Genomic DNA, 27,989 nt, shown 5'->3' on the forward strand with positions numbered 1-27,989 from the left:
AGGCCACTGGCCCGCAACTGTGCAGCTGCTATCGCGAGATTTGGCCGGCGGAGGAGGAGCTGTCGCGGGCAGCCGCCTCACAGCGATGGCGGCCGAGCAGGGCCGGCGGCGGTGGCGGCTGCGGCTACGGCCGGAGACAGCAGTGGTGGCGGCAGTGGTGGGTGGTGGGGGCCTGTGACCGGGAGCCGCCCCCGGACTTGGGCACCATGAGCCAAGGGCCCCCCCCAGGGGAGAGCAGCGAGCCCGAAGCAAAGGTCCTCCACACTAAGCGGCTTTACCGGTGAGAGGGGCCGGGGCGTAAATGCAGCCGCTGAGCGAAATAGGGGGACAGCGAGGGGCGGGGCCTCCGGGGCGGGCGGGGCCCCGGTGCCGGGCTGGGGTGCGAGGGAGGAGGGTGCAATTTTGGAGGAAGCAGGGGGGGCGGGGCCCCGGCGGGGCCCCGTAACCCGAGATGGAGTTGAATGAAGGAATTGGGTGGGTGGGAGGTTTGGAGGGAAGCACGTGGAGGAAGCCCCTCCGCAGTGAGCTTGGGGCGGGCACCGAACTTGACGGATTTGGGGTAAGAAAGTGAAAATTGAGGGCTGCAGAGGTTGGGAAGGTGAGGGTGGGGTCACAGATGGAGAAAAACCCGGAAGGGAATGGTGCTTAGAACCTTGTAGGATTTACGGGGAAGAGCCCTGGACTGAAATCAAGAGAACCAGGTTCAGATCCTTGCTTTGCCACTCTCACTGTGTGACCTTGGGCCTCAGTTTCCTCATCCTTAAAAGGAGAGATTTGAATTGGATATGCTCTGAAGTCTCTTATGACTCTAAGTTTTGGGAATCTGAATGAAAAGAAAGAGGCTGGAAGACTAGATGTGTTAGACTGGAAGGGCCAGGAAGGACTTTGAGTCCAGAGTGTTCTTAGGTCATGGATGCCCAGTTCAGGGCAGCTGGGGACTTCTAAGTCCTCCCTGCCTCCCAGCCTCATGACTACAGTCTCCTGCCAGGCAGCTTACATTCCTGGTTTCTGATTTCCACAGTGCCACTCACACTCCTTAAGTCACGTCTTCAGCTCTTCAACCCTTTGTTGGGAACAGGCCAGTATGAGCTTTTCCCACCCTGGGTTGAGGATTTTTTGTGTGGGGCAACTGGAACATGGGCTCTAGAACTGGGTCAAAATAGGATGAAGCACAGAGACCAAGTTGAGTTTTTTGCTTTCTAGTAGGGAGTAGGGTTTGAGTTTTCCTTTAGCTCAAGCTCTATAGAACAGAGGTGTTTGCATGAGAAGACCACCCTTAGAGCCATGGGCCCAATTTTGGCAGTGAAAGAGTCAAGAGCATGTTGTCTTTTCCTCTCTTGAGTAGGCATCCTGCCTTCTCTGGCTTATTAAGCCAGAAGGCAGAGGGGAGTATAGGCTGCTCCAAAAATAGAAAAGTGATCCAATCCAGCAGCCCCTGGGTTCCCACTGTGGGCTGCCCCAAGCCGTCTCCGGGCGGGTGAGGAGTTGACTGAGGGTGGCACGTGTGCCTCGTCATGCTGCCAAGTGTCAGCGCTGCCTGTCAGACAGCGTGGGCAGTGTCTGCAAGATTCCTTCCTTGTCTCCAGCTTTGGGTAATGGCTCTGGTCATCCTTCTAATCATTCTCAAGTCTAGTTCTTTCTGAAGCCACTACCTTCATGGGACTGACTGACTAAAGCTGATGTGTTTGCATGTATGTTCACATGGGCATCTCTGCCTGTGATTGTGTGTTGTTGGCTTTGAGCAGGGTGGAAATTTGAGGCAGCAGGTCTCTGTTTTTGTTGTTTACTATCGCAATGGTGATTGGTAGAAGGAACTGGGGAAGGAAGGTCTGATTTCTCTGCCCAAGATAGATGTGTTAAGACTACGAAACTGTCACTCTGAGCTTCAGTAAATTTGGGAAATTCCCACAATCTGTTTACAGAAATGAAATTCTGAAATGTGTTAAGCCCCTCAGAAGAAAAAGCAGCAGGAGAGAGGATGCCGGAAGGGACACAAGCACCAATTAATTAGTTAACCCAATTAACCATTTTTTTTAAACAGTGTTTGTTTTTTTTTTTTTTTTTTTTTAACACTGTGCCAGGCCTGGGATTACAATAGTGAGTGAGACACAAGACTAGTTTTATAGTTTTTCTTCTAAAGGAGGTTACAGTTTAGTGGAGGAGCTTATTGTCTGATGGGGAATGGAGAAAAAAGTGCTGAGTCCTTTCAGGTTTAAGAATTTGCAATTAGAACTTACTAGAGGGCCGGCCCTGTGGCTTGGTGGTTAAGTGCGCGCGCTGCGATGCTGGTGGCCTGGGTTCGGATCCCGGGTGCGCATCGAGGCACCACTTCTCCGTCCATCCTGAGGCCGAGTCCCACATACAGCAGCTAGAAGGATGTGCAGCTATGACATACAACTATCTACTGGGGCTTTGGGGGGAAAAAATAAAATAAATAAGATCTTAAAAAAAAAAAAAAAAAAGAACTTACTAGAGTAGTGGTTATTAACCTTTTTTGGATCAAGAATCTAAGGAGAGCTCTGGTGCCTGTCCATAAAAATACACACACCCCCCGCCTTAGATCTATCTGTGGCACTGAAGTTAAGACTGCTGCTCTGGGGACTCAGCTGGCATAGAGTAAATCACTGATGGCTGCCTGATGCTGCCTCTGGCAGCGAGGGCCAGGCTGGCCAAAAGGGCTTGGCTCCCCTCTCCAGGCAGCCCAGAACGTGTTTGGAGAAATGCTGAGCTCTCAAGATTGCCTGTGAGAAGGCCTTGATTGCCATCCCACCCACTTAGCTGGGTGCTGGCGCTCCCTTTGCCCTGTACGGGCGGCTTTTAGTGGTGTACCACCTGAGCCACCACGGGATGCTAGCCTGTTGTGGCCCGCTTTCCCAGGCCTAGGAGCACGTGTTTCAGTATTCTGAAACAATCTTGGAGTGTTTGGGGAATCATCTCTCCCTGTTTTTTGGTTACTATTGTGTCCAGAGCTATGCCTGATCCACCTGTTCTCACACTTGCTGTTTATCCTCCTCCGGGTTTTACCCTCCAGAGATGACATCTATCTCTGGCACTTCTTAGCCATCCATTGTAGTTTCCTTGGTCTTTTCTCTTAGTGTCTGGAGTCTCCTCCTCAGCCTTATAACAAGAAGGATGGAGACTAATACTTACTGAGCATTTACTATGTACGAGGCACTGTTATGGGTGCTTTATGTTTTAGCTAATTTAGTCTTTACAAAGTAGGTGATAATGTTATTCCCATTTCATAGATGGGAGAACTGAGACATAAGGAAGTTACATATTTTGCCCAGGACCACATAGCTGGTGAGAAGTAGAGCCAGGATTTGAACCCCAGTAGTCTAGTTCCAGAGCCTACACTCTATATTAAACAGAGTTCCTTCAGCAGAATCCAGGAGACCTTACAACTCGCAGCTCGGGAACTCCCTCCCCCTACTTTCCCATACCCCACTATTCCAAAGCAGAATTTTATACTAGGAACGCCTTTCCTTTATGTCAGACATAAGCCGTTACATAATAATAATACATTCATTCCACCATTGTTTATTGAATGCCTACCATATATCCATGCTATATATAAATTATTTCATTTAATCCTCACAACAGTACTCTGGGGTGGCTGCTATTATTTCCGTTTTTATGGATTACCTACCTAAAGAGGTTACGTAATTTGCCCAAAGTTACAGAGTTAGTAAGACACAGCCAGATCTAGTTCAAACCCTAGATTTTCTGCCTGGCATCACAGCCTATGCTCTGTCCATTGGGAGAGTCTACCTTCCCACATCACAGGGTTTCTCTACCTTGACTTGTTGACGTTTTGGGCAGGGTAGTTATTGTGGTGGACTGTCCCGTGTATTCTAGGATATCTAGCATTACCCACTAAATGCCAGTAGCAACTCCTTCCCCCTCCTCCCGGTGTGACAATTAAAAATGTCTCCATCATTGCCAAATGTTCCCGGGGGGGCTGCTGTATCAGGATGGACACTGTGTTCATCTTGTTTTGTACAGAGCTCAGCCTGTAGCCTTCTCGTTTCCCCACCCCTAATTTTTTAGCTTTTCCTCTAGGATCGGTGTCCCAGCATCGTAGGTAGACCATACACATGACTCAGGGGCTATTTGCTTGTATTTCCTTGCAGGGCTGTAGTGGAGGCTGTGCATCGACTTGACCTCATCCTTTGCAACAAAACTGCGTATCAAGAAGTGTTCAAACCAGAGAACATTAGCCTGAGGAACAAGTAAGCTGGAGACTCTAAACCACGGATCCTTGCAGTTTCTCTGCCCCTCTCTACCCAAAACCCTGTTACAGATAGACGTATGTTCTCTCTTACCTCCTGACCTCATGGTACAATAATGGGCTATGAAGTCTCTGGCCTTCCTAAGAGAGGAGATGGAGATCCCTCACTCTTATCTGCAGCTTCTGTGTCTAATGGACTGGTGCCGTAAGAATGGCATTTGAGTTGGGGGAGTTGACCATACTGCATAATGAAAGGAAAGAAAGAGGGGATAAAAAGGCAGAGAAAAAAGGAGAGAAGGGTGCAGGGGAAGAAAATGAAGATTATTAAAATTCTTACTGCTCCTGCCTCTATCTTTTGGGGCTCCCACTGCATTTTAGGACTGCTGTCATCCTGGGTTATACTGACTGACCTTGGATGTCTCCTGGGAGGCACAGAGATTTGTCATTTGGGGTATTGGCAAATGCTTCCTTGCCCTCGGTTCTTGTGTACCCCACCAAGGGATGGGTAGTCACTCTATGGTTGTCTACACCCTCCCAGGCTGCGTGAGCTCTGCGTCAAGCTTATGTTCCTACACCCGGTGGACTATGGGAGGAAGGCTGAGGAGCTACTGTGGAGAAAGGTATACTATGAAGTTATCCAGCTTATCAAGACTAACAAAAAGGTAAGGGGAGGTCCTAGAACTTGGGAAGAAATTTCTCTAAAGAGAGGAAGCTAACGAAGGAAGAGACAGTTAGGAAAGTGGGCCAGAGCATGTTTGGGGAGCCAAGGAAGAGATGGCAGAAAGGAGGGAAGGAGTCACATATAATTAGGATTAGGGGAGGGAAGAAGCCTGATCCCGGATGGAGAGACCAGAGAAGTAGATCTAAAGGTGTGGGGGTAACTCGTGAGTGAGAGGAGATATGGATAAAGTTCCAGAACCAAGACGATGTTTATTTCCTCAGTGAGATGAATTGCGTTAGGAAGTGGGGGAGTGGTACTCTGAGCTTGTTGCTTAGCCAGCCCCTTCCCTTTCCCAATCTTCAGCATATCCATAGCCGAAGCACCTTGGAATGTGCCTACAGGACACACCTGGTCGCTGGTATTGGTTTCTACCAGCATCTCCTTCTGTATATCCAGTCCCACTACCAGCTTGAACTGCAGTGCTGCATCGACTGGACCCACGTCACCGACCCCCTCATAGGTCAGTGAAATCTAAAAGGTGGGCTTGAGGAACAGGTTCATAGGCCTCCACCTCTGGCCTTCTTATCCCTCAGGGTTCATGTACCTTGCGACCCAGCCAGGCAGAGAGGATTCTAGCAAGACCTGCAAATGGTTCGTGAAGTTTGGATTTATCCAAACAAGCATATGAGTTGGAGTGAAGATCTTAAGGAAAGAGAGAGGCCTCTCTTGGTCTGGGATTGTAGACCAATGTGGAGTTGGGGAGGGATGGAATGATCTAGAGTAGGTCTGGCACTGAAAGATGGTATTAATAGCATTTGTTTTCTTCTCCCAGTTGAATTTGGCTGGCACTATTTCTTTCAGCTTTAGAGATTGTTTTTCACTGTTTGATGAAAATATTGAAATTTTTAGAAACGTTGGGGAAATTATTCTTTGAAGATAGTGTAAATCTCTTTTTGGCTGTCTAAGGTACTGGCAGCCAGTGTTTACCTCTTTTTCTAGTTGGTAGTTTTCTCTTTAGTTCGACCACCCTTGAGACCTCTTTCTCTCTTCCTCCAACTCCCCTTGCTCTTTATACCCTCTTCCCTCCCCCAACCCCATATACCCTGCCCTTACCAGGACATAGACATTCTGGGTCAGAGATGGAGGTTGTGTCCCTGCCACCACATGGCAGCATTCTCTGGTCAGAAGCACAGCACTGTATTTTGTGCATTTAAAAACATTATTTAAAAACAAAACAACATTAATCTGAGACAGCATTCGTAGGCTTTATATCAGATGGCCAAAGGAATCCATAGCCAAAAAAAAAGATTAAGAAACCTTGCTTCAAAAGGTCAGTTCCCCAAACCACTTTAGTTTTTCTCCTTATTGATATTTCTCATTCAGGCAAATAAGAGATGTCTCTATAGAAAACATTAGGAAGGCCTTTTCAGAATGGAAGCTACCCTGCCAGGAGAGTAGCTGCAAGGTGGAGTGGATAAGAGGATGGTCTCTGGAGCCAGACTGCCTTTTGAGTCCTGGCTCTACTACTTAACCCGCAGGGTGACTTTCATTTCCTCAACTGTAAAGTAAGAGTAATAGGAGTAACTACCTCATGGGGTTGCTGTAAGGATCAGTTAAGTTGATATAAAACACTTAGACCAGTTCCTGGGACACGGGGAAGCTGCCTCCCAAGGAGCTCTAGCTCTCTGAACTGAAATTCCAAGGCTGCTTGGGTGAAGGGAGAGATGAGAGCCCAGGCATATTTGGCTCTGGCCACCACCAGTCCTCAGGCAGGGCAAGCTCACCTTGTCTCCTTCACGGGCAGACTCTCCAATAGGCTGCCGCCTCCCATGGACCTCCTCCACTAGGCAGAAGCCAGGAGCATTTACCTTGGCCTCATTCACATTCCATTCTTCCTGGACAAGTTTCCTATCTTTACCCAAACTTTTTACCTTTATGTGGGGAGCTTCTACCCAAGGCACCCATGGCTCTCCTGACGCTTGAGCCTCACCTCTTTCTCCCTTCTAGAACCCTTCCTATGATGACCTTTCACGTGACCTTTCCCCCCAGGAGTTGTCCTAGGTTAAGGACCCTAACCCATCTCTTCCAGTTCCTTCCTGTCTTGTGGATGAATCCTACCTACGAGCCTCTGTGTCTCTACCTATATCCTGGATGAGTGTCTTTTCTGCTCCATGAGACAATGTTCCGAGACTGGCCCTGGATTCTTGATCTCCTTTCTTCACCTAGGAAAGGTGTTTCCCCATAGGTAGGGGGCAGAGGAATGGGCTCATAAATCTCTCTTTCTTTCTCTCTCAGGATGCAAGAAGCCAGTGTCTGCCTCAGGGAAGGAGATGGATTGGGCACAGATGGCATGCCACCGATGTCTAGTGTACCTGGGGGATTTGTGTAAGAATCTGAACTTTTCATTTTCTCTGTTTGGGGCTATAAGACAGGCTCAAGCTGCTTTAGTTGGTGGAACCAACCTTTATGAGGTTGGAGAGCAGGAGGAGTAGTTTGGCCTCCTATAACTTTTTCCTTCCAGTCTGCTTACAGTGTTCCCTTCTTTTCACTGCTCTTCTGTGAGTGAATACGGGAAGAAGGAAAATGTCTTTGACCTTTAAGAAAGTCAGGGTGATAACTTGGTTTCAGTGGTGGGTTAGGAAGATTTTAATTTGATGTCTTTCTCTTTCTTGGGATTTTCTTTTCTCTTTTTGGACTCTTAGAGAAATTGAAATTAGACCTCAGGGAGGACTTATCTGCCTCAGATAAATATTTCTCAGAATGGAAAAGTACTCTCTTGCTTAATGGCCCCTGGGTCTCTAGTCCTGATAGGCAAAGTCTCCTCATTAGGCTGCTGGTGTGTGGCTGTTGGAAGCATTATCTCTTATTGACCTGAGGCTCCTTCTCTCCTTGCCCCCAGCCCACTCCTGGACCCCTCATAGGCAGTGTGCACAGAGAATCAGCTGCTTCACGTTAGACTGACCAAGCGTCATTAGTAATGTCTTCTCTTTATTTTTTATTTATTTATTTTTTTTTTAAAGATTTTATTTATTTTATTTTTTTCCACCCAAAGTCCCAGTAGATAGTTGTATGTCATAGCTGCACATCCTTCTAGTTGCTGTATGTGTGACTCGGCCTCAGGATGGACAGAGAAGTGGTGCCTCGATGCGCACCCGGGATCTGAACCCGGGCCACCAGCATTGCAGCACGCGCACTTAACCACCAAGCCACAGGGCCGGCCCCAATGTCTTCTCTTTAGAATCGAGCAGTTACTTTCCAGTATTAGAAAGTCTTTCTAGACAATTATACGTGCTGCAGCTCCCCTTCGTTGGGAAGAGATAATCAAGAAGAACCTGTTTACAAACTCTAAATATTCTTTACATTTTGAACCTACCAGCAAGGAAGAGAGAGTTGAACAATTTGCCCATAGTCATGCAGATTTAAGACTATGCCAGAGACCTAAGCAAGCTGCCTCCTAGCTCAGGTATCTTCTTCCCAGGCTCTTATGACAGCTTCACAGAGTGGACTCCCAGATGAGGGGAGGTTTTTCTGAAACATGGAATCATCACGTTTCTCTTCCTCTTCTCTCCTGCAGCACGATATCAGAATGAATTAGCTGGCGTAGACACTGAGCTGCTAGCTGAGAGATTTTACTACCAAGCTCTGTCAGTAGCTCCCCAGATTGGTAAGTGGGTCCCCACTTGGGCCTCCCAAGCCAGCAGCATTTTGCAAGAGGAAGATGATGATGTTGAGATGGCAGGCAGGCTGTATTCGCTTCTCCCTAGATCCTACCCACACTCAGTTCTCTCATACTTCACCTTGGTTATGCATTCTCCCCCTTGTAACACACACTCGGAAGATGGGGAGGCGAAAAGGGAAAATGGGAAAGTGTTGAACTAAGAAGGATGGAGGCAGAAGAGAAGAAAGAGAGAAGATGGCTTCCCTGTCGTTAAGGTCTCTGTACTTCAGCTGCCCCCACAGGAGGCACAGTGAGGGAAGGGATAAGGCTTCATTCCAGGGAGAGATGGGGCTTAGCATGTAGGAAGGAGAACTCAGAGGTTAGAGACTGAGCTGGGATAGAAGAGAGGGCTCCATGAGTTCTGCCAGTGTTAGAAGAGCCACAGCTGCTGCTGAAGGAATGGCCCACCATTGGCGCTGAAATCCCTGGGAGGCCAGGCTGGAATAGACTGATAGGAAGTGAGTCTCTAATCGGTAATCCCCTGGAGGAACAAGATTAAGCTGCTCCTCGGCTGAGACACCAGTATCGCCTGCAGACCCGCTGTTCTCCCTGCGAGTTCTCTGATGCTTAGCATTGGTTGGGCTTGGCAGCTTTCGGTGAATATTGTGGCCACAGACTGCATGACTTCTCTTTCTCTCCAGGAATGCCCTTCAACCAGCTGGGCACCCTTGCAGGCAGCAAGTACTATAATGTGGAAGCCATGTATTGCTACCTGCGCTGGTGAGTATTTGCCAGCTCTTTCCCCAGCCCTGCTTTCATGTCCATACTGTTCCTGCTCTGTTTTCTCTCTGCCCTTCCTCCCTTCTCTAGCTCCTGGGTAAGACAGATACGGGAATGCTAAGATTGCCCTCATTTGTCCTCCTCTCAGGGGCACCCTGACAGCCCTGCTGCTTTTCATACAGCCACCTGGGTTTGTAGGCACTTGGACAGCTAAAATAGCTGTCCACTATCATGCCAAATACAGGATTTCTGCCTTCCTGAAGAAGGAAATAAATTTGATGTAGTCAATAAAAAGTCACCAAAGTAGCCTCTGACAAGTTCAGAATTGTAGAACTTCAGTGTGTTGAGGTGATAGAGATGACAGCCTCTGGGGACCAACTTAGCAGCAGAGTGGGTCACTGCTTCCATGGATCTGACACTTAGCTCTTAGAATAAAGAATTTTTTCAGGGCACCCAAAGTTGATTAGGCCTCGGTTACTGAGTCACCATAACAAATGTCCATGAGGCTTATAGGTAAACCAGAATGCTGTTGGTTAAGTTATAGCGAGAAATAAACTGCCAGGAAAACCAAGAAACTTCCTGTTGCCACCTAATCAGGGCCAAAGTTTACTTGAGAAGCTAAATCATTCTCAGAAGAGGTTGTATAGTGAATTGGGCATCAAAGCAAAGGGAATAAGGTGGTCTTCGTAGCTTAAATGGTCAGATACTAAAGTGTAAAGTAAAATGCCTAATTCTGCTTTATAATTACATGTGTCATGACCTTGGTTCACCTGGTCAAGGAAACCTATTCCCTGTATCAACAAGTATTTGCTCATGTGGTGCCCCTTCGCCTTTTCTAGAACAGTACGGACTGGCCTCCTGTTCTATTGTATTCATTCTTAAGTATGATCACCAGGTTTATAACCTCCTATTGTGTCTTTCCCATTCCTCACATGCCATCCAGAGAATGCCCCCCTTACTTGTCCTGAATCCCTCATCACACTCATAGTCATGATTCAGGGTGAGTCACTTCCAAAGAGAGCTAAGTACGTGCAGGTTTGGGAGGTGTCCACTAAGGTCCTACTGTCCTATGCTTAAACAATGATATCTCGTGGTGTCTGAGTTAGGCATTTGGTTAGGACTCAGTTGGGCACTTCTCCCAGTGGCTTTGTCTAGGGTCAGTCATTGGTATTCAGCAGATCTGGAGGTCTGATACATCTGGAGGGTTGACTCATCTGGGCCCCTCTCCCTTTCCATGTAGTCTCAGGGCCTCTCCATGCAGTGTCTTCCTCAGGGTAGACGATTTCTTGCATAGTGGTTGGAGGCTCCAACAGAGAATAATGACCCAAAAGACTTGGAAGTAGAATCTGCCAGTCTCTTAAGGCCTGGAAACTGGCAGAATCACTTCTACAGTATTGGTCAAAGCGGTTGCAGACTGCTCCACCCCCAACCAAGATTTAAGGGGAGGAGACATAGATCCCACTTCTCAGTGGAAGGTATATCAAAGAATTTATGGCTCTCTTTAATTCACCACAAACTTGTATTTCTCCTTTTTTATGCCTTACTTTTTATACTTAAAAGTTGTTTCAGGGCCGGCCCGGTGGCGTAACAGTTAAGTTCGCGTGCTCCATTTCGGCAGCCTGGGGTTTGTAGGTTTGGATCCCGGGCGTGGACCTACACACCATTCATCGAGCCATGCTGTGGCAGCTCCCACATATCAAGTAGAGGAAGATGGTCATGGATGTTAGCCCAGGGCCAGTCTTCCTCAGCAAAAAGAGGAGGATTGGCAACAGATGTTAGCTCATGGCTAATCTTCCTCACACACACACAAAAAAAGTTGTTTCAAAAAAACAAGACATCAAAAAAAGTGTAGTGTACTGTTGAGGTCATAGGCTTTGCAGTGAGACAGACTCAGCTCTACCATGTATTAGCTAGATGACTTTCACAGCATGCTTGTTCTCTCGGGCTCTGTTTCCTCATCTGTAAATGTGGGCAATATTAGAGTACAGTGCCTGTCACACAGTAGGGTGCTCAGTACGTATTTGCATTTGAATGAGTGAAATGGTGTATGTAAATATCCTTGCATGTAGTAAATGGCTTATTAAATGCTACCTGTTATTAAGGGCTCTATGCTTTATTTTATTTTGTTTTTTTCTGAGGAAGATTTGCCCAGAGCTAACATCTGTTGCCAATCTTCCTCTTTTTGCTTGAGAAAGAGTCACCCTGAGCTAACATCTGTTGCCAATCTTCCTCTTTTTGCTTGAGAAAGATTCACCCTGAGCTAACATCTGTGCCAGTCTTCCTCTATTTTGTATGTGGGTCGCCACCACATCGTGGCTGTCAACAAGTGGTGTAGGTCCATTTCTGGGAACCGAGCCCAGACCGCCGAAGCGGAGCACACCGAACTTAACCACTAAGAGCCAGCCCCAAGATGCTCTGTGCTTTAAAAAAGATGAAGGATAGTGTATTTTGGGGATGGTAATTAAGTTAAGTGGTTAAGTTTTGTACCATAGAGTAGGATTAATTGTCCCATTTCCAGATATAGAAGAGACGCAGACATCATCTTTACTCTGATTAATCTGGAAGTTGGTGTGTGTGTGTGTGTATTTTATTAGGAAAGATAGCTTTCACTCTGAGTATGTACGTGGGAGGGGAGGGTGGGGGCAGCCTGTATTTACTAGAAACGTTCTTCCCTAAAGTCCTAGCAGAGTGACATTTCCCCCTCTGCCTCTGCCTCTGCCAAGACTCAGTAGCTCACCTCTGTATCTCCTTCAGCATCCAGTCGGAAGTGTCCTTTGAGGGGGCCTATGGGAACCTCAAGCGGCTGTATGACAAGGCAGCCAAAATGTACCACCAGCTGAAGAAGTGTGAGACTCGGAAACTCTCCCCCAGCAAGAAGCGGTGAGTGGGGCCTGTGGGGAGGAGGGGGTCTTTCTCCATTTGGTATAGTAGAACCATAGGGTCTGTGGAGCCATTCATCATTTACCTTGGGCTCCTCTCATTTCAGATGTAAAGACATTAAGAGGTTGCTGGTGAACTTTATGTATCTGCAAAGCCTCCTGCAGCCCAAAAGCAGGTGAGTGGAAGAGAGCATGAACAAGAACTGTGTCCTGTGAGCCCCATCCATGCTGGCTCCTCTACAGAGGGGCACTTGAAGAGCAGGGAGCGGGCTGTTGAATTCTGCCTCTCAGCTGGAAATTTTGTAGCCAATTAGTCTTTTCTAGGCATTCTTCACTGTTTCACCCTCGTGTTCTTTGCTCATTTTCCTCTGAGCAGTTCACCCTCTGGCACAGAATGGGTGCTTACTCAATGTTGAAGGAGTGACTGAATGGGAAGCCCATTCACATCCCTTCCACTGAAGGTCTGCCCTTCCCATGTTATTTTGTCTGCTTTGGAGGTCAGCCCAGCACTAAGTCCCCCGGTTGCTCTCTGTGAAGTCTCCTCTGCAGGATCCCTTACTCTTTTCTCTGAATCCTGTATTCCCACCTCTTTTCGCCTGCCTCAGCCCCCATCACTGACCTCCCCTGTTACTCCTGCCCTTCCATAGCTCCGTGGACTCAGAGCTGACATCACTTTGCCAGTCAGTCCTGGAGGACTTCAACCTCTGTCTCTTCTACCTGCCCTCCTCACCCAACCTCAGCCTGGCCAGTGAGGATGAGGAAGAGTATGAGAGTGGATATGCTTTCCTCCCAGATCTTCTCATCTTTCAAATGGTCATCATCTGCCTTATGGGTGTGCACAGCTTGAAGAGAGCAGGTAACTTTCCCTATGTCGTCCTTTTCTCCCTCACTGGGTTCTGGGATACTCACTGCCCTTTTCTACAGCTCCTTATTCATAAACTTCCTTCCATAAGCAGTCCCTTCACTACCTGTGTTCCTGCTTGGCTCTGGAAGAGTGAGGGATGAGGAACCCTACCCTAAGGGAGCTCCTGGTGAATGAACAAAGGCACCAGCATAATCCCTACCTTCCCACCCCGACCCCAATCCCTAGCCAGGACTCAGGCACACACAAGGGTCAGGATACTTAGCTAATGATCCAGACAGAATTCAGACCTTGCTGGTGGGGGCAGTTAGGCAGTTCTGGAAACCTTTCTGGCAGAGGTATATGTAGAGCAAGGTTGGGAGGGAGAAAAAGGGCTGGATGTGGAAGTGCTTGGGGTATGGGGAGGAGCCTATGTGACGGCATCAAAGTGAGGGAGGATGAGATGGGACAAGAGGATACATGAGGGCCAGCCCTGTGGCTTAGTGGTTAAGTGCACGTGCTCTGCTGCTGGTGACCTGGGTTCAGATCCCGGGTGCGCACCGACGCACTGCTTCTCCGGCCATGCTGGGGCTGCGTCCCACATACAGCAACTAGAAGGATGTGCAGCTATGACATACAACTATCTACTGGGGCTTTGGGGGAAAAAATAAATAAATAAAAATAAAATAAAATAAAAAGGCCAGCCCTGTGGCTTGGTGGTTAAGTGCGCGCGCTGCGATGCTGGCAGCCCGGGTTCGGATCCCGGGTGCGCATCGAGGCACCACTTCTCTGTCCATCCTGAGGCCGAGTCCCACATACAGCAACTAGAAGGGTGTGCAGCTGTGACATACAACTATCTACTGGGGCTTTGGGGGCAAAAAATAAATAAATAAAATCTTTAAAAAAAATAAATAAATAAATAAAATAAAAAAAGAGGATACATGAGCTTACATGAGGAAGCAACGCGAGCTGGCACATTCTGGATTATGGGATAATAGTGCAGAAACCTGAGAAATCTTTTTTTTACCCTAGAAGAAGCTTTGAAAGGTAGTTGGATCCTTGAAAAGGGTTGGGAACAGGTAAGCAGGGATTGGAGTTGATGGTGCCTACTCCTCATCAGGGCCCTAGGCCCCTAATGCCTGGCTTTTCTGGCTTTAGGATCCAAGCAGTACAGTGCAGCCATTGCCTTCACCCTGGCCCTCTTCTCCCACCTCGTCAATCATGTCAACATACGGCTGCAGGCTGAGTTGGAAGAGGGCGAGAATCCTGTTCCAGCATTCCAGAGCGATGGCACAGGTGCAGGAGTGGGGGAGGTTGTGACTGTGGAAAGGTTAGCATGGGATGTGGGGATCAAGGACGGGGAACACAGTCATGGAGGGGGAGGTGGTGTCAAAGAGCACCTTCCAGCGTCCGGGCTCCAATTTGTCCCTAGGCCCCACCTCACTGTCCTCTTTCTACAGATGAACCGGAGTCCAAAGAACCCTTGGAGAAGGAGGAGGAGCCGGGTCCTGAACCTCCTCCTACATCACCTCAAGCGAGTGAGGTCAGAAAGAGCCGCAAGTTCTCCCGTCTCTCCTGCCTCCGCCGCCGCCGCCATCCCCCCAAAGCTGGTGATGACAGTGACCTGAGCGAAGGCTTTGAATCAGACTCAAGCCATGACTCAGCCCGGGCCAGCGAGGGCTCAGAGAGTGGCTCCGACAAGAGTCTTGAAGGGGGAGGAACTGCCTTTGATGCTGAGACAGACTCAGAAATGAATAGCCAAGAGTCCCGATCAGACCTGGAAGATATGGAGGATGAGGAAGGGACACGATCCCCAGCCCTGGAGCCCCCTCGGGGCAGGTCAGAGGCTCCTGAATCCCTCAATGGCCCGCTGGGCCCCAGTGAGGCTAGCATCGCCAGCAATCTGCAAGCCATGTCCACCCAGATGTTCCAGACCAAGCGCTGCTTCCGACTGGCCCCCACCTTCAGCAACCTGCTACTCCAACCCACCACTGAACCTCACACCTTGGCCAACCACAGGCCCTGTATTAATGGGGATGTGGAGAAGCCCTCAGAGCCAGGTATTTGGGCCTCATCACTCTGCTCTGGTCCACACCTCCATGCTCTTGGCACTTACTTGAGACAGGCCACTTTCCTTTCTGTGCGAGGACCTCTCATCCCCACCCTCACTGCCTTACCTGTGGCCCTCTGACTGTAGCATAGCCCAGGAGTTTTTCCCTAAGAATTCCGTCTTCTGCTCACTTCCCCATTCCCAGCTCCCAGCCTATTTCGTGGTCCTGCTCCTCTCCTGCTCCACCCTGCTCTGTGGGTTTGGGGCTTTCCTCCTCACACAACACCTGTGGCTGCAGCTTCCTCCCCTGGTGCCATCCCAGGTCCCACCAGGGCTCCTGGAGGCTAGAAAAACCAGCACCCACCAGGACCGGTGGATTAGAGTGAGACTTACCTCCTGAGGGTCTTCCTGCAGAGGGAGCACCCAGTCAGCAGCGGCGAGCATTTGTTGAGCCCACTCTGTGGCAAGCACTAGGCTGGACTTGAAATTTTCAGGTCTTATCTTATTTAACTTTCACAGCAGTCTTGTGGAAGAGTTATCATCCCTATTCTAATTGCTGTTTTACCTCCAAGTTTCTTGTGCATGGTGTACCCTCGGTCTGGAGCATACTTCTCAAAAACTCCCTTGCCCTGAGCCTGTCACTTGGCTAATTCTTACTTGCCCTCTAGATTTTAGCTTAAAAGTCACTTGGTCTGGGACTCCTCCAAGGCTTGGTTAGATTTCCTTCCTGTGGGCTCCTGTAGCCTCTGCACCTCCACAGCTTCCAGCCCTTTCTCACTCAAGTGACGTTGTCTGTCTCCCCAACTAGATGGTGAGTCTCTTGAAGGCAGGACAGTCTATGTTTTGTCTATTGCTTGTCCTCAGTACCTAACACAGTGCCTGGCACATGGGTGGGACTTAGGAAATATTGAATGAATAAAAGAAATGAGGGAGCTGTTGCTCAGAGGTGGAGTGACTTGCTCAGTGTTCTGACCTGCAAAGTCGAAGAGCTAGGAGTTGGAAGTGGCTCTTTTAATTCTGTACCCCTTTTCTCCCTCCCTTACAGCTCCCTTCTGACTGTCTGCCCTGCTTTCTAGCATGGAGTAGGCACTTTATAAATATCAGTTGAGTGAACAGCTGTAGACCAGCCTCACAAATTAGCTTGAGTCTGAAAGAATCATATTTAGAAAGGCATCAGGCTCTTGGTTTAAAAGCAACCAGTTTGGGGCCGGCCCCGTGGCTTAGCGGTTCAGTGCGCGTGCTCCGCTGCTGGCGGCCCGGGTTCGGATCCCGGGCGCGCACCGACGCACCGCTTCTCCGGCCATGCTGAGGCCACATCCCACATATAGCAACTAGAAGGATGTGCAGCTATGACATACAACTATCTACTGGGGCTTTGGGGGGAAAAAATAAATTAATTAATTAAAAAAAAAATAAAAGCAACCAGTTAGTGGGCCTGGGAAAATCAGGCAGGGTCTGTAAGTGAATTCCCCATCTTTCATGTCAGAATTCTTCAGAAGAGTCCAGGCAGGTGGGGCATGCTCCCCCACAGAGCTGAAGCCTGTTGCCCTGTGCCTGTTAGTTGTTCATCCCAGTTCTCTGTTACTTGCCCCAAGCCTCCGAAGAGGGCTCTGAGTCAGAGGGGAGCGAGTCCAGCGGGCGCTCCTGTCGGAATGAGCGCAGCATCCAGGAGAAGCTGCAGGTCCTGATGGCCGAAGGCCTGCTTCCTGCCGTGAAAGTCTTCCTGGACTGGCTGCGGACCAACCCCGACCTCATCATCGTGTGTGCACAGGTGTGTCACTCTACCTGCACTGCCCTTTGTCAGGCCCCAGGGTGTTGGGGTAGGGTGTCAGCCAGGATGGGGCCTGGGAATCCCCTCAGATGGGGACAAAAGTTATTGTCGAGCATCTGCTCTATGCTAAGTCCTTACGCTTTTTATAGGAAAAGGATTAGGCATGACCTTTGCCCTCAGAGCCTGTGGCCTGGGCTGGGATACAAATTTTGTGGACTGGGAAAGTGAGACAGCTGCTTTTTCTGATTTGTATCCCCAAAGCCAGGCATAATGCCTGCCATTATGAGTAATGTTGATGAAAGTATGTGTTTGAGAGCTAACATTGATAGGTAAATACCAGAGAGTCCAGAGAAAGGAGAGAACACTGAGTAGTGATGGAAGAGATGGGTTCTAGCAAACGGTGGGGTCTTCAGACAAGGTGAAGGTGTTCTGGGCAGAAGGAGAGTCCTGCAGCCAGAGCAAGTGGCGTCACAGGCTGGCTGCATGGATGCTTAGTGGGGCAGTGGCGGCCTTCTTCTCGGGTTCAGAGTCTCAGTCTTGAGCCTCTAATGCCCTGACGCTTTCATTCAGGCTTGCTTCATTCCAGGAGCACACTTGCCCTGCTGCAGAATACCCCTCTCCCTGCATGTCGCCCTCTTCCCTAAATGAGAGTTTGGATAAGGGCGAGGCACACCCTTGGGTGTGTGCTTATGTCTGATGACAGCTAGTTACGCAGTCATTGTTAGTCATCCAGGGAGGTGTGGTAAAGATGGAGATGCGGGGTCACATCCCCGGAGGTGTGCCAGTATGGGCATGTGGAGGGCTGGAAGAAAAGGTTTGTGCTAGACGTGGAGAAGCTGTCTCCAATGCTCCAGCTTTTCCCATTCCCAAGATCCAGAAAGTCCTTCTCACACCTACTGTGTTCATGAAGCCTTCAGCTGGCGATGAAATTCAGCAAGGCTCCATGGTCCCCCTTCTTCATTTCTCATGGGACCAGCTCCCTGTTTTCCAAGTCCTGCATGAGCCCCTTTTGGCCTCTTTTGTTAATTTTTCTATCAAATCCCTCTGGGCCTGTGACCATAACCCCAGACCCCCCAAGTCTAGTGCTTTTCTTGCTCACTGCCATTTTCCAACACTGCCCGGACTGAAGGCCTCCTCTTCTCTCTCTCCCCCTAGAGCTCTCAAAGTCTGTGGAACCGCCTGTCTGTGTTGCTGAATCTGTTGCCAGCTGCTGGTGAACTTCAAGAGTCTGGTGAGTGAGTCCCTGGAGCTACCCTCCTTTCCCCTCTCTCTCATTGGCCCCACGAAGCCCATCCCCCATTCCTGGTCACCCGGTCCTTGGGGTAAGGAGGTTAATAGGATTCACTGCCCAGCCTCCCTGACACACAGCAGTCATTGTGGTCTTGGCCTCTCCGGTTTCCTGCCCAACACTGCCTCACTGTGGGCAGGTGGCCTAGTCTGCCAGGGAGTGTGCTCCCTGGGGAAGGCAGTGGAGGGAACAAGAGCAGAGTGAGGGGAGCCTGGGAACCAGCCCTAGTCACTGGTGTCACACTGACACTTTGGTCATTGAGAATCAACTTTGACCTCCAGAGCCCATCTGTCTGGCTCATCCACTCCTACCACCTTCCAGCTAGAAATCACCTTCTCCCTCTAGGACTCAACCAAGGGCTATTCATTCCTTCCTTCAGAGACCCTCCTCTCACTTCCATCCTAGTGTAATTGTCCCTGCTGGGGAGGGACAGTTCCCAGTCTGAGCTGTCCTTGTTCTCCCCACCTGCTCTGCTTCTCTAACCCTTCCAGCTCTGGTCTCCTAGACCTCTGCTTGACAGCACTTCTGTATCTGTCTTTCTTTCCTTTCCTTCCTCCATGTCTCCCCACCTTCTGTCCTAGGGGTATGTCCTGTCTCATCAGCCTGGGAATTCCCAAAGGGAAGGGCTGTGTCCCCCTGACTGGGGGCTCCCACAGGGCAGGTGGTCTCACATGTCTTCTTTATCCCCAGGCCTGGCCTTGTGTCCCGAGGTCCAGGATCTTCTTGAAGGTTGTGAACTGCCTGACCTCCCCTCTAGCCTGCTGCTTCCAGAGGACATGGCACTTCGTAACCTGCCTCCCCTCCGGGCTGCCCACAGACGCTTTAACTTTGACACAGATCGGCCCTTGCTCAGCGTTTTAGAGGAGGTGAGGATATTTCTCACGGCACAAGCTCCATCGTTAATCAGACACAGCAGCAAAGCAGGGGCTCAGGGTTGGAGCGGGCAGGCAGGCCGCCCCCCCGCCCCATCCAGACAGGGAGAGTATCCTTGGGGCTGTGGGTGGTGGATCTTCTTCATTCAGTGAGCCATTTGAGCTTCCTTTCCTTCTTGGCAGGATGTCCTTCCACAGGTCTGCTGTTGGTAATGTCTCCTGTTGTAGCACAAGCCTCCCTCTTCTTTTTTCACCTTTTGTAGAAAACAGAACAAGTGAATTATTAGGGCTTTGAAATCTTTATCAGTCTCTTTTCTGCTCTGGGCCCTGCCTTCTCTGAGCTGAACATCAAACAGAGAAAGTTAGAGCTGGAAGGGAATGTGCTGCCCACTTAGCCCGGTGACTGTCACTCTTGAATCTGTGTCACCACATAGGCCATCTGGGGGCAGCAGAGGAAAGCCAAGCAAATAGACCTCCCAGCTCTCCTCCCCAACACATGCCCGCCCCCTTGGTTGGTCCCTTTCCAGCCAGAGCAGTTTGCCTTATTCAGTTTTATATTTTAGGGTTCTAGATAAGATTTTTGTTTGATGGGGAAGAAGGGTTTTGCTGACCAAAAAAATAAGTTGGAAATGTTGGTCTAGTTCAGTCCCGTCATTTTCCACGTGAGGAACTGAGACCCGGAGGAGAGAGATGGCTTTAGACCCTGGGTCTCCTCACTCCCAGCCCCATGCCCTTGTCTCTTTCTCCTTGGCCCTGACTCCTGGTTCTCTAGTCCTTCTAGGATTCTCCTTGCTATTTGCTTGCTTCTGGCAGCTAGAGGTTCTGGGCTCTGTACTCCTCCTTCCCACCCCACAGCCCACAAGCCTCTCCAAGGAGCCCTTGTTGCTGAGGTGGCTGGGACAGCAGGGAGGCAGGAGGGAGGGAGCCCAGGTGGGCGGGGTGGGCTTAGAGGGCCCTGCTCAGCCGGGCCGGGCTCCTGTGTCTCCTCGCAGTCGGTCGTGCGCATCTGCTGCATCCGCAGCTTTGGCCACTTCGTTGCCCGCCTGCAAGGCAGCATCCTTCAGTTCAATCCGGAGGTCGGCATCTTCGTCAGCATCGCCCAGTCTGAGCAGGAGAGCCTGCTGCAGCAGGCCCAGGCACAGTTCCGCATGGTGAGTCAGGCCTTCCCCTCCCTGTCTGCTCTGCTTCTGTGGGACTCACTGAGAAACCAGGGTAAGAGACTCACACAGACCAGTGGCCCTTGACTGAAGAACGTGGTGAGTGGATTTGAGGAAACCGAGCCTCCGGAGAGAGGAGGTGGGGAGAGAACTAAGGCACGGGCTGATAGACAGAGAGTGAGAGGTGCTTTGAACAGAGGCAGCGTGGCAGTGGACCTGTATCCAGACTGACTAGGGGTTGAGAGCCATCTGTGTCACCGCCCAGTCTGTGAATTGAGCAAGTCACTTAACCTTGCTAAGCCTGTTTCCTTATCGGTTATGTGGGAATAGGAGAGTCAGCTTTATGGGCTGGTTGTGATGATGGAATGATAGTGCATATCGGCCCCTTGCACATTGTCTCATGGAGTGTGTGTGCTCAGCAAATGCTCATTGCCCTTCTCTTTTAGGGGGATGAAGACTAAGGGGTGGAGGGGAGTGGAGGGATCGTGGTATCAGATACCACCCAGGAACCCTCCCATCCCAGACTCGACCCCATCCCTCAGAGGCTCCAAAGAGAAGGAGGTTGCCTGTGTTACCTCTTTTCCATTCACTAATTCATTCCACAAATATTTATTGAGAGTCTGCTCTGTGCCAGACCCATCAGTATTCTAGACACTGTGATTGCAGCAGCAAACAAGACAGTCCTTTCTCTTGTGGGGCTGATACTTTGTGAGCAACAATCTGGGTTCCGCAGTGGGGCCTGCACAGCCCTGGGTGTGTTGTCCTCCCTGAGCTGAGCGGCACCAGGACGTCTGGGGTGGTATGTGGCACGGGCAGCATGGCCCACATGTCTCCTCAAGCGTTGGGGTTCTTCTTCATCCCAAGCCAGCACCCTCCCCCATGTCCTTCCTTTCCCTAGCCCAGGTGTCCCCACCTCTCTTGAGGCCCCCTTCCTGCGGATGTTCTGCTTATTTGGGAAGGGGCACAGCCTCCCCAGAAACTCCCTTCCTTGCTGTCTTAAAAGCAAGCACATTTTGTTAAAAACAAACCTTTTGTGTTAAGGTGTTTATTGCTGTTTCATAGGGGAAGACACGGGGGGTTATACAAATAATTATGGGGAAGTTACACAGCTTCAAAAAATGTTAGAGTTTTTCCAGGCATTTCCTCCAGCCTGAAGCTCCAAAGACTCCTGTGGGGGCAGGGAGTACCTCAAAGTCTGTTGTGTGGTGCTGGGTACCACAGGCCATGCCGGACACAAGCCACTTTGCCTGCAGGGGCTGCCTCCTTCTCTGCCAGGGTCACAGGTTTATCCTCTAGCAGCAGCAGCAGCGTGGTCATTGTCATATTGCCATCACCTGTCGTTTATCAGGAGCTTTCTGTGTGCAAAGTCTGGTTTGCGTGTGACATCTCACTTAACCCTTGCAGCCACGCTGTGAGGCGGGTGCTTGCGTCCTCATTTTCTAGATGAGGAAGTGCGGAATGACAAAGGAGATGTGGTCCACGGCAGAGCCAGGGCTCTGGAGGGCGACAGCTGCTGTGGGGCTCAGCTTCTCTGCAGGCCAGGTGGGCACCGGGAGCTGCTGCTCCTGCTCTCTGGGACTCCAGCGTCTGCCTGGTTTGGGGCCCCTCTTTCCTGATGCAACTTCAGGTTTTGCCTGAGGAACACATAGGCCCACATCTCTGAACTGCTGAACCGGTAATACCGGAGCCTTTGATTAGCGCAGCTCTTCTCTTCCTGGATCCAGATGGATCCACACTCGCCTGCACTGGTTTTCTGGGGGGACTCACCCAAGGGCTCCTATCCCCCTCTCTGGAACATGGGATTTCATGGTTCCAATTTTAGCCTAAAAATAAGGTTACTGGGTTTGATTTCCACAGTGAGAAGAGGGGAAGTTTGTCCACAGTGCCCCCCCGGCAGACTTGCCAACAGGGCCTGTGAGAAAATGGCTGTGCTCAGGCTCTGGGCTTTTGCCTCCCTTCTTTCCTTCCTCTACCAGTGTCTCTCGAAGGGGACCCTCTGGGCTTTTTGGACAGGACCATTCTTTGTTGTGCAGGACTCTGCAGGGGCTGGGGGTGGATCTTACATAACCATAGTAAAATTATCAAAACTAAGAAATTAGGGTTGGTACAGTACTATTAAGTATAGACTTTATTCAGATTTCACTAGTTTTACCAATAATGTTTGTTTTCTCTTCTAGGATCCCACATTACATTTGGTTGTAGTGTCTCCTTAGTCTCCTCCAATCTGTGACAGTTCCTCGGTCTTTCCTTGTCTTTCCTGACACTGACACTTCTGAAGAATATTGGTCAATTATTTTGTAGAGTGTCCCTCAGTTTGGCTTTGTCTGGTGTCTCCTTATGATTAGAATGAGATTATACGTTCCAGATTAATATTTTAAAGCACCACTCTGATGATGCCACTGTGCTCATCAAAGAGCCTTCGGTGGCTCCCCATATCTTTTAGGACAAGTCCCCATCCTTGACCTCATCTTTTAGACCATATTAAGTAAGAAATTTGGACTTCATCCAGAAGACAAAGGAAAACCATCAAAGGACTTTGTCAGGGGCGTGATGGACATCAGATGGGTTTTGAAAGATTGCCTTGGTCGCAGGCAGAGAAAATGGATTGGATCAGAGGCAGAGACCAGTAAGGAGGTGGTTATCATAGTCAAGGTGGGAGGTACTGGCTCTGGCTAGGGTTACACAGTGGAGATGGAAGGAGGCAGAAGGATCTGAATGATTTGTAGGAGGTACAATTAACAGGACTGGGAAGCTGATGACTTCTGGGGCTGAGAGAGAGGGAAAAGTGAAAGCCAATTCAGCTTTCTGACTTGGGCAGATGGTGGTTTATTTACCAAGTTGGGGAACACTGGAGGAGGAGAAGCAGGTTTTGAGGAGCAGATGGAGCTGTCGAGTAGGCTGTTGACGATGTGGGTCTGGAACTTGGGTGGTCAGGTCTGGGCTGAAGCTGCAGATTTGGAAGAAGTTGGCAACTAGATGGTGATGGAAGGTGAGGGGGTGCAAGGATGGTATCCCCTGGGAGGGAGAACAAATCGAGGAGAGCAGAGATCAAACCCTGAGGCCCAGCCAGTGTTTAATGAGTAGAGATTGAGGGTGGCTTAGCCGCGAAATGTGCGGGCACAGCCAGGTGCTCTCCTGCGCGATGGCGGCGCACGGCTGTCTGCTCCTTCTCTCCCATGTGCTGGAACGGTGTGAGCTTCCGTGGGCTGGTAATGGAATTTGTTCAGATTGCACCAGAGGAATATTTTTCTCCCATGCCTCTCTTCCCCTCGTTTAGCAGGAATGATAGAGCTGACTTTATATGAGGCCGTACCTTTTTCAGACCCCAGGAATTCCTCTTGGTCTTCTTGATCACTAGAGAAAGGATATACGCTCAACTCCTTGTCTCAAGCTTAGCACTTGGTGTTTTCCCTCATAGGCACAGGAGGAAGCCCGGCGGAACAGGCTAATGAGAGACATGGCCCAGCTACGACTTCAGGTAGGAAATCAGGGCCCAGGTGCTCCTGCTCTGGATCTGGTTATTGCCTAAAGCCCCTTGGCAGATCCTCACCCCTCCAGCTGCAGCCCCCGGCTCTGTTCTGCTGTGGCCCTCCACTTCACCCAGATTACCGTCCTGGCCTCCTAGGTCACCCTCCCTATTGCTCATTCGTCACTGAGCCTTAATGCCCCCTTTCTGCCTTCACTTCTGTCTCTTTTCCTTCTCTTTCTCTTTACTTTAACCCTGGTTTCTGTCTACTTTCTGCCCAAGCCTATTAGTAGAGTTCCCTGTCCCCCTTGGCAGCAGGAGAAGCCCCATAAGAGCCACTTTGAGTACCATTCTTTCCCATCTTCCCAGGCTGCAGGGGCCCCACATAGCCCCACCCACTCTGCCTTCTCTCACTAGCTTGAGGTCTCTCAGCTGGAAGGGAGCCTGCAGCAGCCCAAGGCCCAGTCGGCAATGTCTCCCTACCTCGTCCCCGACACCCAGGCCCTCTGCCACCACCTCCCTGTCATCCGCCAGCTGGCCACCAGTGGACGGTTCATTGTCATCATCCCAAGGACAGGTAAGCATATTGGGGAGGTGGGGGGACGGATAGAGTGTGGCTAAAAGAGACTCTGGGCTTGGCATTGAGAGACCCTTATTTGGGGCCCAGGTTACACACAGTGGCCTTAATCAAGTCCTACCACCTCTCTGAACCTCAGTCACTTCGTCTGAAATGGGCATAACAATTGCTGTTAAACCCTGCCTCACAAGATGGTTGGGAGAAACAGAAGAGAAAATCTAAGTGAAAGCACTTGGTAAATTGCCAAGTATGTTGCTGGCAGAAGGTCACACTTTCAAAGGACTCTGGAAGCCCCATAGGGAGCCATGGTCCCTTCTCTTCCTGCAGTGTGTACTGGAGCGAGCTCAGATACTTCCTGTAGAGCCCCCTGTCACAGCAGTCTGAGCTCATCTGTTTGTCCTTCTCTACTCCCACCTTGCTCACCAGTGATCGATGGCCTGGATTTGCTGAAGAAGGAACACCCAGGGGCCCGAGATGGGATCCGATACCTGGAGGCAGAGTTTAAAAAAGGAAACAGGTGAGTGCAGGCCTGGCTGGACCTGTGCTGAGTCCTGTGTCCGTCTCCCAGACAACAGTTGCTTATGTGTTCCTTCCTCCCTGTGGATAAGACACACACTTGCAGTCCCTGCTCACAGTTCACTCACTGCCCGGGCAGGGAGACTGAAGACATAATTAGAAGTCAGGGTCTTAGGTGTGGAAATAGAGGGTCATCAGAGGAGCCAGGAGCCCTGTGGGGGAGCACTGACCTGCTGTCCCTCTGCCTCTGGGGCAAACATGAGATCAGCATCAGCGAGGAGAGGGGAGCAGACCCCACAACACCAGGCTGTGGGCTTCTTTGCAGGAGTTTCTCCTGCTTTAGGGTTGAGACCAGTGATGGGGTTACCAGGGTGGGAGTGCCTTCGTCGGGGCTGCCTGGGGGCTTCCCACCTCCCATTGAAGCCATCTAGGGACCAGCAGATGGCAGCATGCAGGTGCTCAGCCCAGCACTGACCCTTCCTTCTGGCCTTTAGGACAGGAAGAGGGCTGGGCAGTGTGTGTAGGGAAGAGGGAGAACGCTCCCCCCTTGCCCTGCTAGCCAGCTCGCCCCTCCTCTGCATCTGCCCCTTGCCTGGCCAGGAAGCTGCACAGAGCCTACTTGTTTGGACTTTGTCTCTAGATGCCCTGACTTGAAAAGCATCTGCTGCTTCTCCTCTCCCAGCACCTCCCCTGGGAGGAACCAAAGAATCGATGTTATCAGGAGGAAAAGCGGCCAGGAAGCTGCTTCGAAATGTCTCCAAACTGACCTGCAATGGGAGAGATGTGTCTCCTACCCCCTCGTGTAAAACTGGGCCCCCTGAGCCACAATGGTCTGCTTTGTGTGAGGTACCCTCCCTCTCCTCTGCCCCTCACCTCCACTCTCCCGTCTCCTTTGCAGGTACATTCGCTGCCAGAAAGAGGTGGGAAAGAGCTTTGAGCGGCATAAGCTGAAGAGGCAGGATGCAGATGCCTGGTACAATTTCAGTCCCCGCCCCTAGAACCCCAGATAGGCTGCCTGCTTTGCTCCTCCATGAGCACTCTGGGAGAGCGGGACAGGGCCAGAGAGTTCTCCTAACAGGTAGCGGGACCAGCCTGGGCTCCATGCTCAGCCTGCCAGTGTCCCCTGCAGGCCTCACCTTGGAGGGAGTAAGAAGTTGCTCCAGCACTGGAGCCCCTGTGGCCCTGAGATGCTTGGGCTTGGTGCCCTCACTTGGTGCATTTCTGCCCACTCCCCATAGCACATCCTCCAGGGCCAGCTTCCAGGACCCACTGCCCCTGGCTGCCTGGTTTCTCTTGCTCTCTCCTAGTGCCCTCCCCACCCCCAGCACCCCTTGTGCCCTGGAGATCTTGCTGTTCAGGCTATGCTAACACTGGGGCTTGGCCTACCCACCCCCTCCTCCCCACTAGGACTCTCTATAAGATCCTGGACAGCTGCAAACAGCTGACTTTGGCCCAGGGGGCAGGTGAGGAGGACCCGAGCGGCATGGTGACCATCGTCACGGGCCTTCCACTGGACAACCCCAGTGCGCTCTCAGGCCCTATGCAGGTGGGTCATGGGGTGAGGTGGGGGTTGGTGTGGGATGGGGAAGAGGTGCTGGATTAGATTCCCTCCTCAGGCCCTCCATACAGTTGCCCTTTTCCTCTTCCCTCACCCCTTCCCCAACCCCTCAATGACTTGTCCCATAGTTCAAAAGGTCAGGCCCTCCCCCATCTGTCCTCCTCCCCCCGTTCCACAGGCAGCCCTGCAGGCCGCTGCACACGCCAGTGTGGACATCAAGAATGTTCTGGACTTCTACAAGCAGTGGAAGGAGATTGGTTGAGACTGACCCCCAGGCCCTGCAGTGGGGCTGACTCCAGATCTCTTCTGCCCTCCCTGGCAGCCAGGACCAGCACCTGTAGTCACCCCACCACACGCAGACTCACGCACGCACACAGGAAGGAAGCCCAGCTGCACACAGGCTGCGGGGAGGGCCCAGGAGTTGGCTGGGAGGGCGGGGTCCCCCTGTTGCCAAGATGACGTCAGGAAAGCGAGGAAAGTGCTTGGAGCAGGAGAGGCCTGTGGGCCCCTAGCCAGCCTTCCTGCCTCAACCTCCCTGCTGTCCCCAGGGGCGGGTGGCAGGCACAGGTGTCTCCATTTCATTGGAGTGGTTCCTGGACCTCTGGGGAAGGGACAGCAGAAGGGGCCCTTGTTCCTCATCCAAGACACAAGGTGGTTGGGGCCAGGAGTTTGGACTCCCCAGCCCCAGGGGAAGAGTTGGTAACACCAGATATCTGGATGGTTCTTTGCAGACCCTTCTCCTTGAGAACCACGCATCCTCTCATCTCCCTTTGTAGGGGCTGGGCAGCTCTGGAGCCTTGGGGACTCTTGAAGAAGAGGGGGGCCTGGAGCTGCCTGCACTGATAACAGGGCAGGGCTTGCATCTCCTCCTCCTGCTGCAGGGGCCACACACCCAGTTGCCCCACTTCTACTTTCTGTCTCCCTCTGTCTGGCTTCCAGGGCAGGGAGCAGGCCCCACCAATGGCTGCAGGCAGTCTGGTCTGTATGCCAGTGAGGGTTCACCACGCTTTGTGCTCTTGGCTGCTGTGCTGGGACAGAGTGGAAGGCCAGTAAGAGAAGAGTGGGGTGCAGTCTGAGACCACCCCCCACCTTACTCTCTAGGAAGGGGCCTGTGTTTGGGTGGGCAGCAGAAAGGAGAGGCCCCTTGAAGCTGCTGGGTCAGGGGCCCTCTGTCCTGATGGGCTTCCCTACTTTGCCCTTCCCCGGGACTAAAGGCCAGGTTGGGCTAGCTTTTGGAGCGTGGAGGTGACTGTGTGGGAGCAGAGATCATGAATAGCTCAGGGCAGTGAGTGGAGCAGCAAGAGCAGGGCTGTGTGTGGGAGGGGCTGGTCAGGATTGCCTCTGCCTCTCCCCTTGGGCTGTACCTGTGGCTCGGGTTGGGGGTGGGGGCTCTCAGCTCTGCTGTCCCCACTGCAGCATAGCCTGGCTTCCCAGGCTATTCTGAGAGGAGAGCAGGCTTCCTACCTTCTTCCTCTAAGATAGCAAGTCTGGGACAACCTGGGGGGAGTGGTGTCACCCCCACTCCCAGTCCCTGGCAGAGACTGAGACAAAAGCATCACTTAATAAAGACCCCCCCGAAGCCCACTCCCTGTCACCTGCTGCCTTTCTGTACAATTTTATTGGGACATTGGAGATTATATGCTGAAATGGCATTTCGAGGTTGATCCATCAAAGCAAAAAGCCG

General features: G+C 51.1%; 1 protein-coding gene across 2 annotated transcripts; it reads left to right on the forward strand.

Moving 5' to 3' along the window:
* Positions 1–76: 76 nt before the first annotated feature.
* On the forward strand, positions 77–27,889 carry SMG5 (SMG5 nonsense mediated mRNA decay factor). 2 transcript variants are annotated; one of them, XM_004436210.3, is made up of 22 exons: positions 77–280; positions 4,134–4,232; positions 4,770–4,893; positions 5,256–5,412; positions 7,188–7,277; positions 8,467–8,556; positions 9,252–9,330; positions 12,085–12,210; positions 12,317–12,385; positions 12,857–13,065; positions 14,209–14,346; positions 14,511–15,110; positions 16,696–16,871; positions 18,027–18,102; positions 18,850–19,025; positions 20,024–20,182; positions 23,607–23,666; positions 24,072–24,231; positions 24,658–24,748; positions 25,646–25,720; positions 26,155–26,293; positions 26,484–27,889. In XM_004436210.3, exons 1-22 carry the CDS (start codon positions 207–209, stop codon positions 26,565–26,567), a joined length of 3,051 nt encoding a protein of 1,016 aa, XP_004436267.1. In that variant the 5' UTR covers positions 77–206; the 3' UTR covers positions 26,568–27,889. The 2 variants fall into 2 exon arrangements, with proteins under 2 accessions (XP_004436267.1, XP_087297906.1); XM_087441780.1 differs by lacking the exons at positions 77–280; positions 4,134–4,232 and having other exon boundaries at positions 5,294–5,412.
* The last annotated feature ends 100 nt before the right edge of the window (positions 27,890–27,989 follow it).

The sequence above is a fragment of the Ceratotherium simum genome, chromosome 2, assembly GCF_057802395.1.
Source record: "Ceratotherium simum simum isolate JZ-2026a chromosome 2, ASM5780239v1, whole genome shotgun sequence".
Taxonomy (NCBI): Eukaryota; Metazoa; Chordata; class Mammalia; order Perissodactyla; family Rhinocerotidae; genus Ceratotherium; species Ceratotherium simum.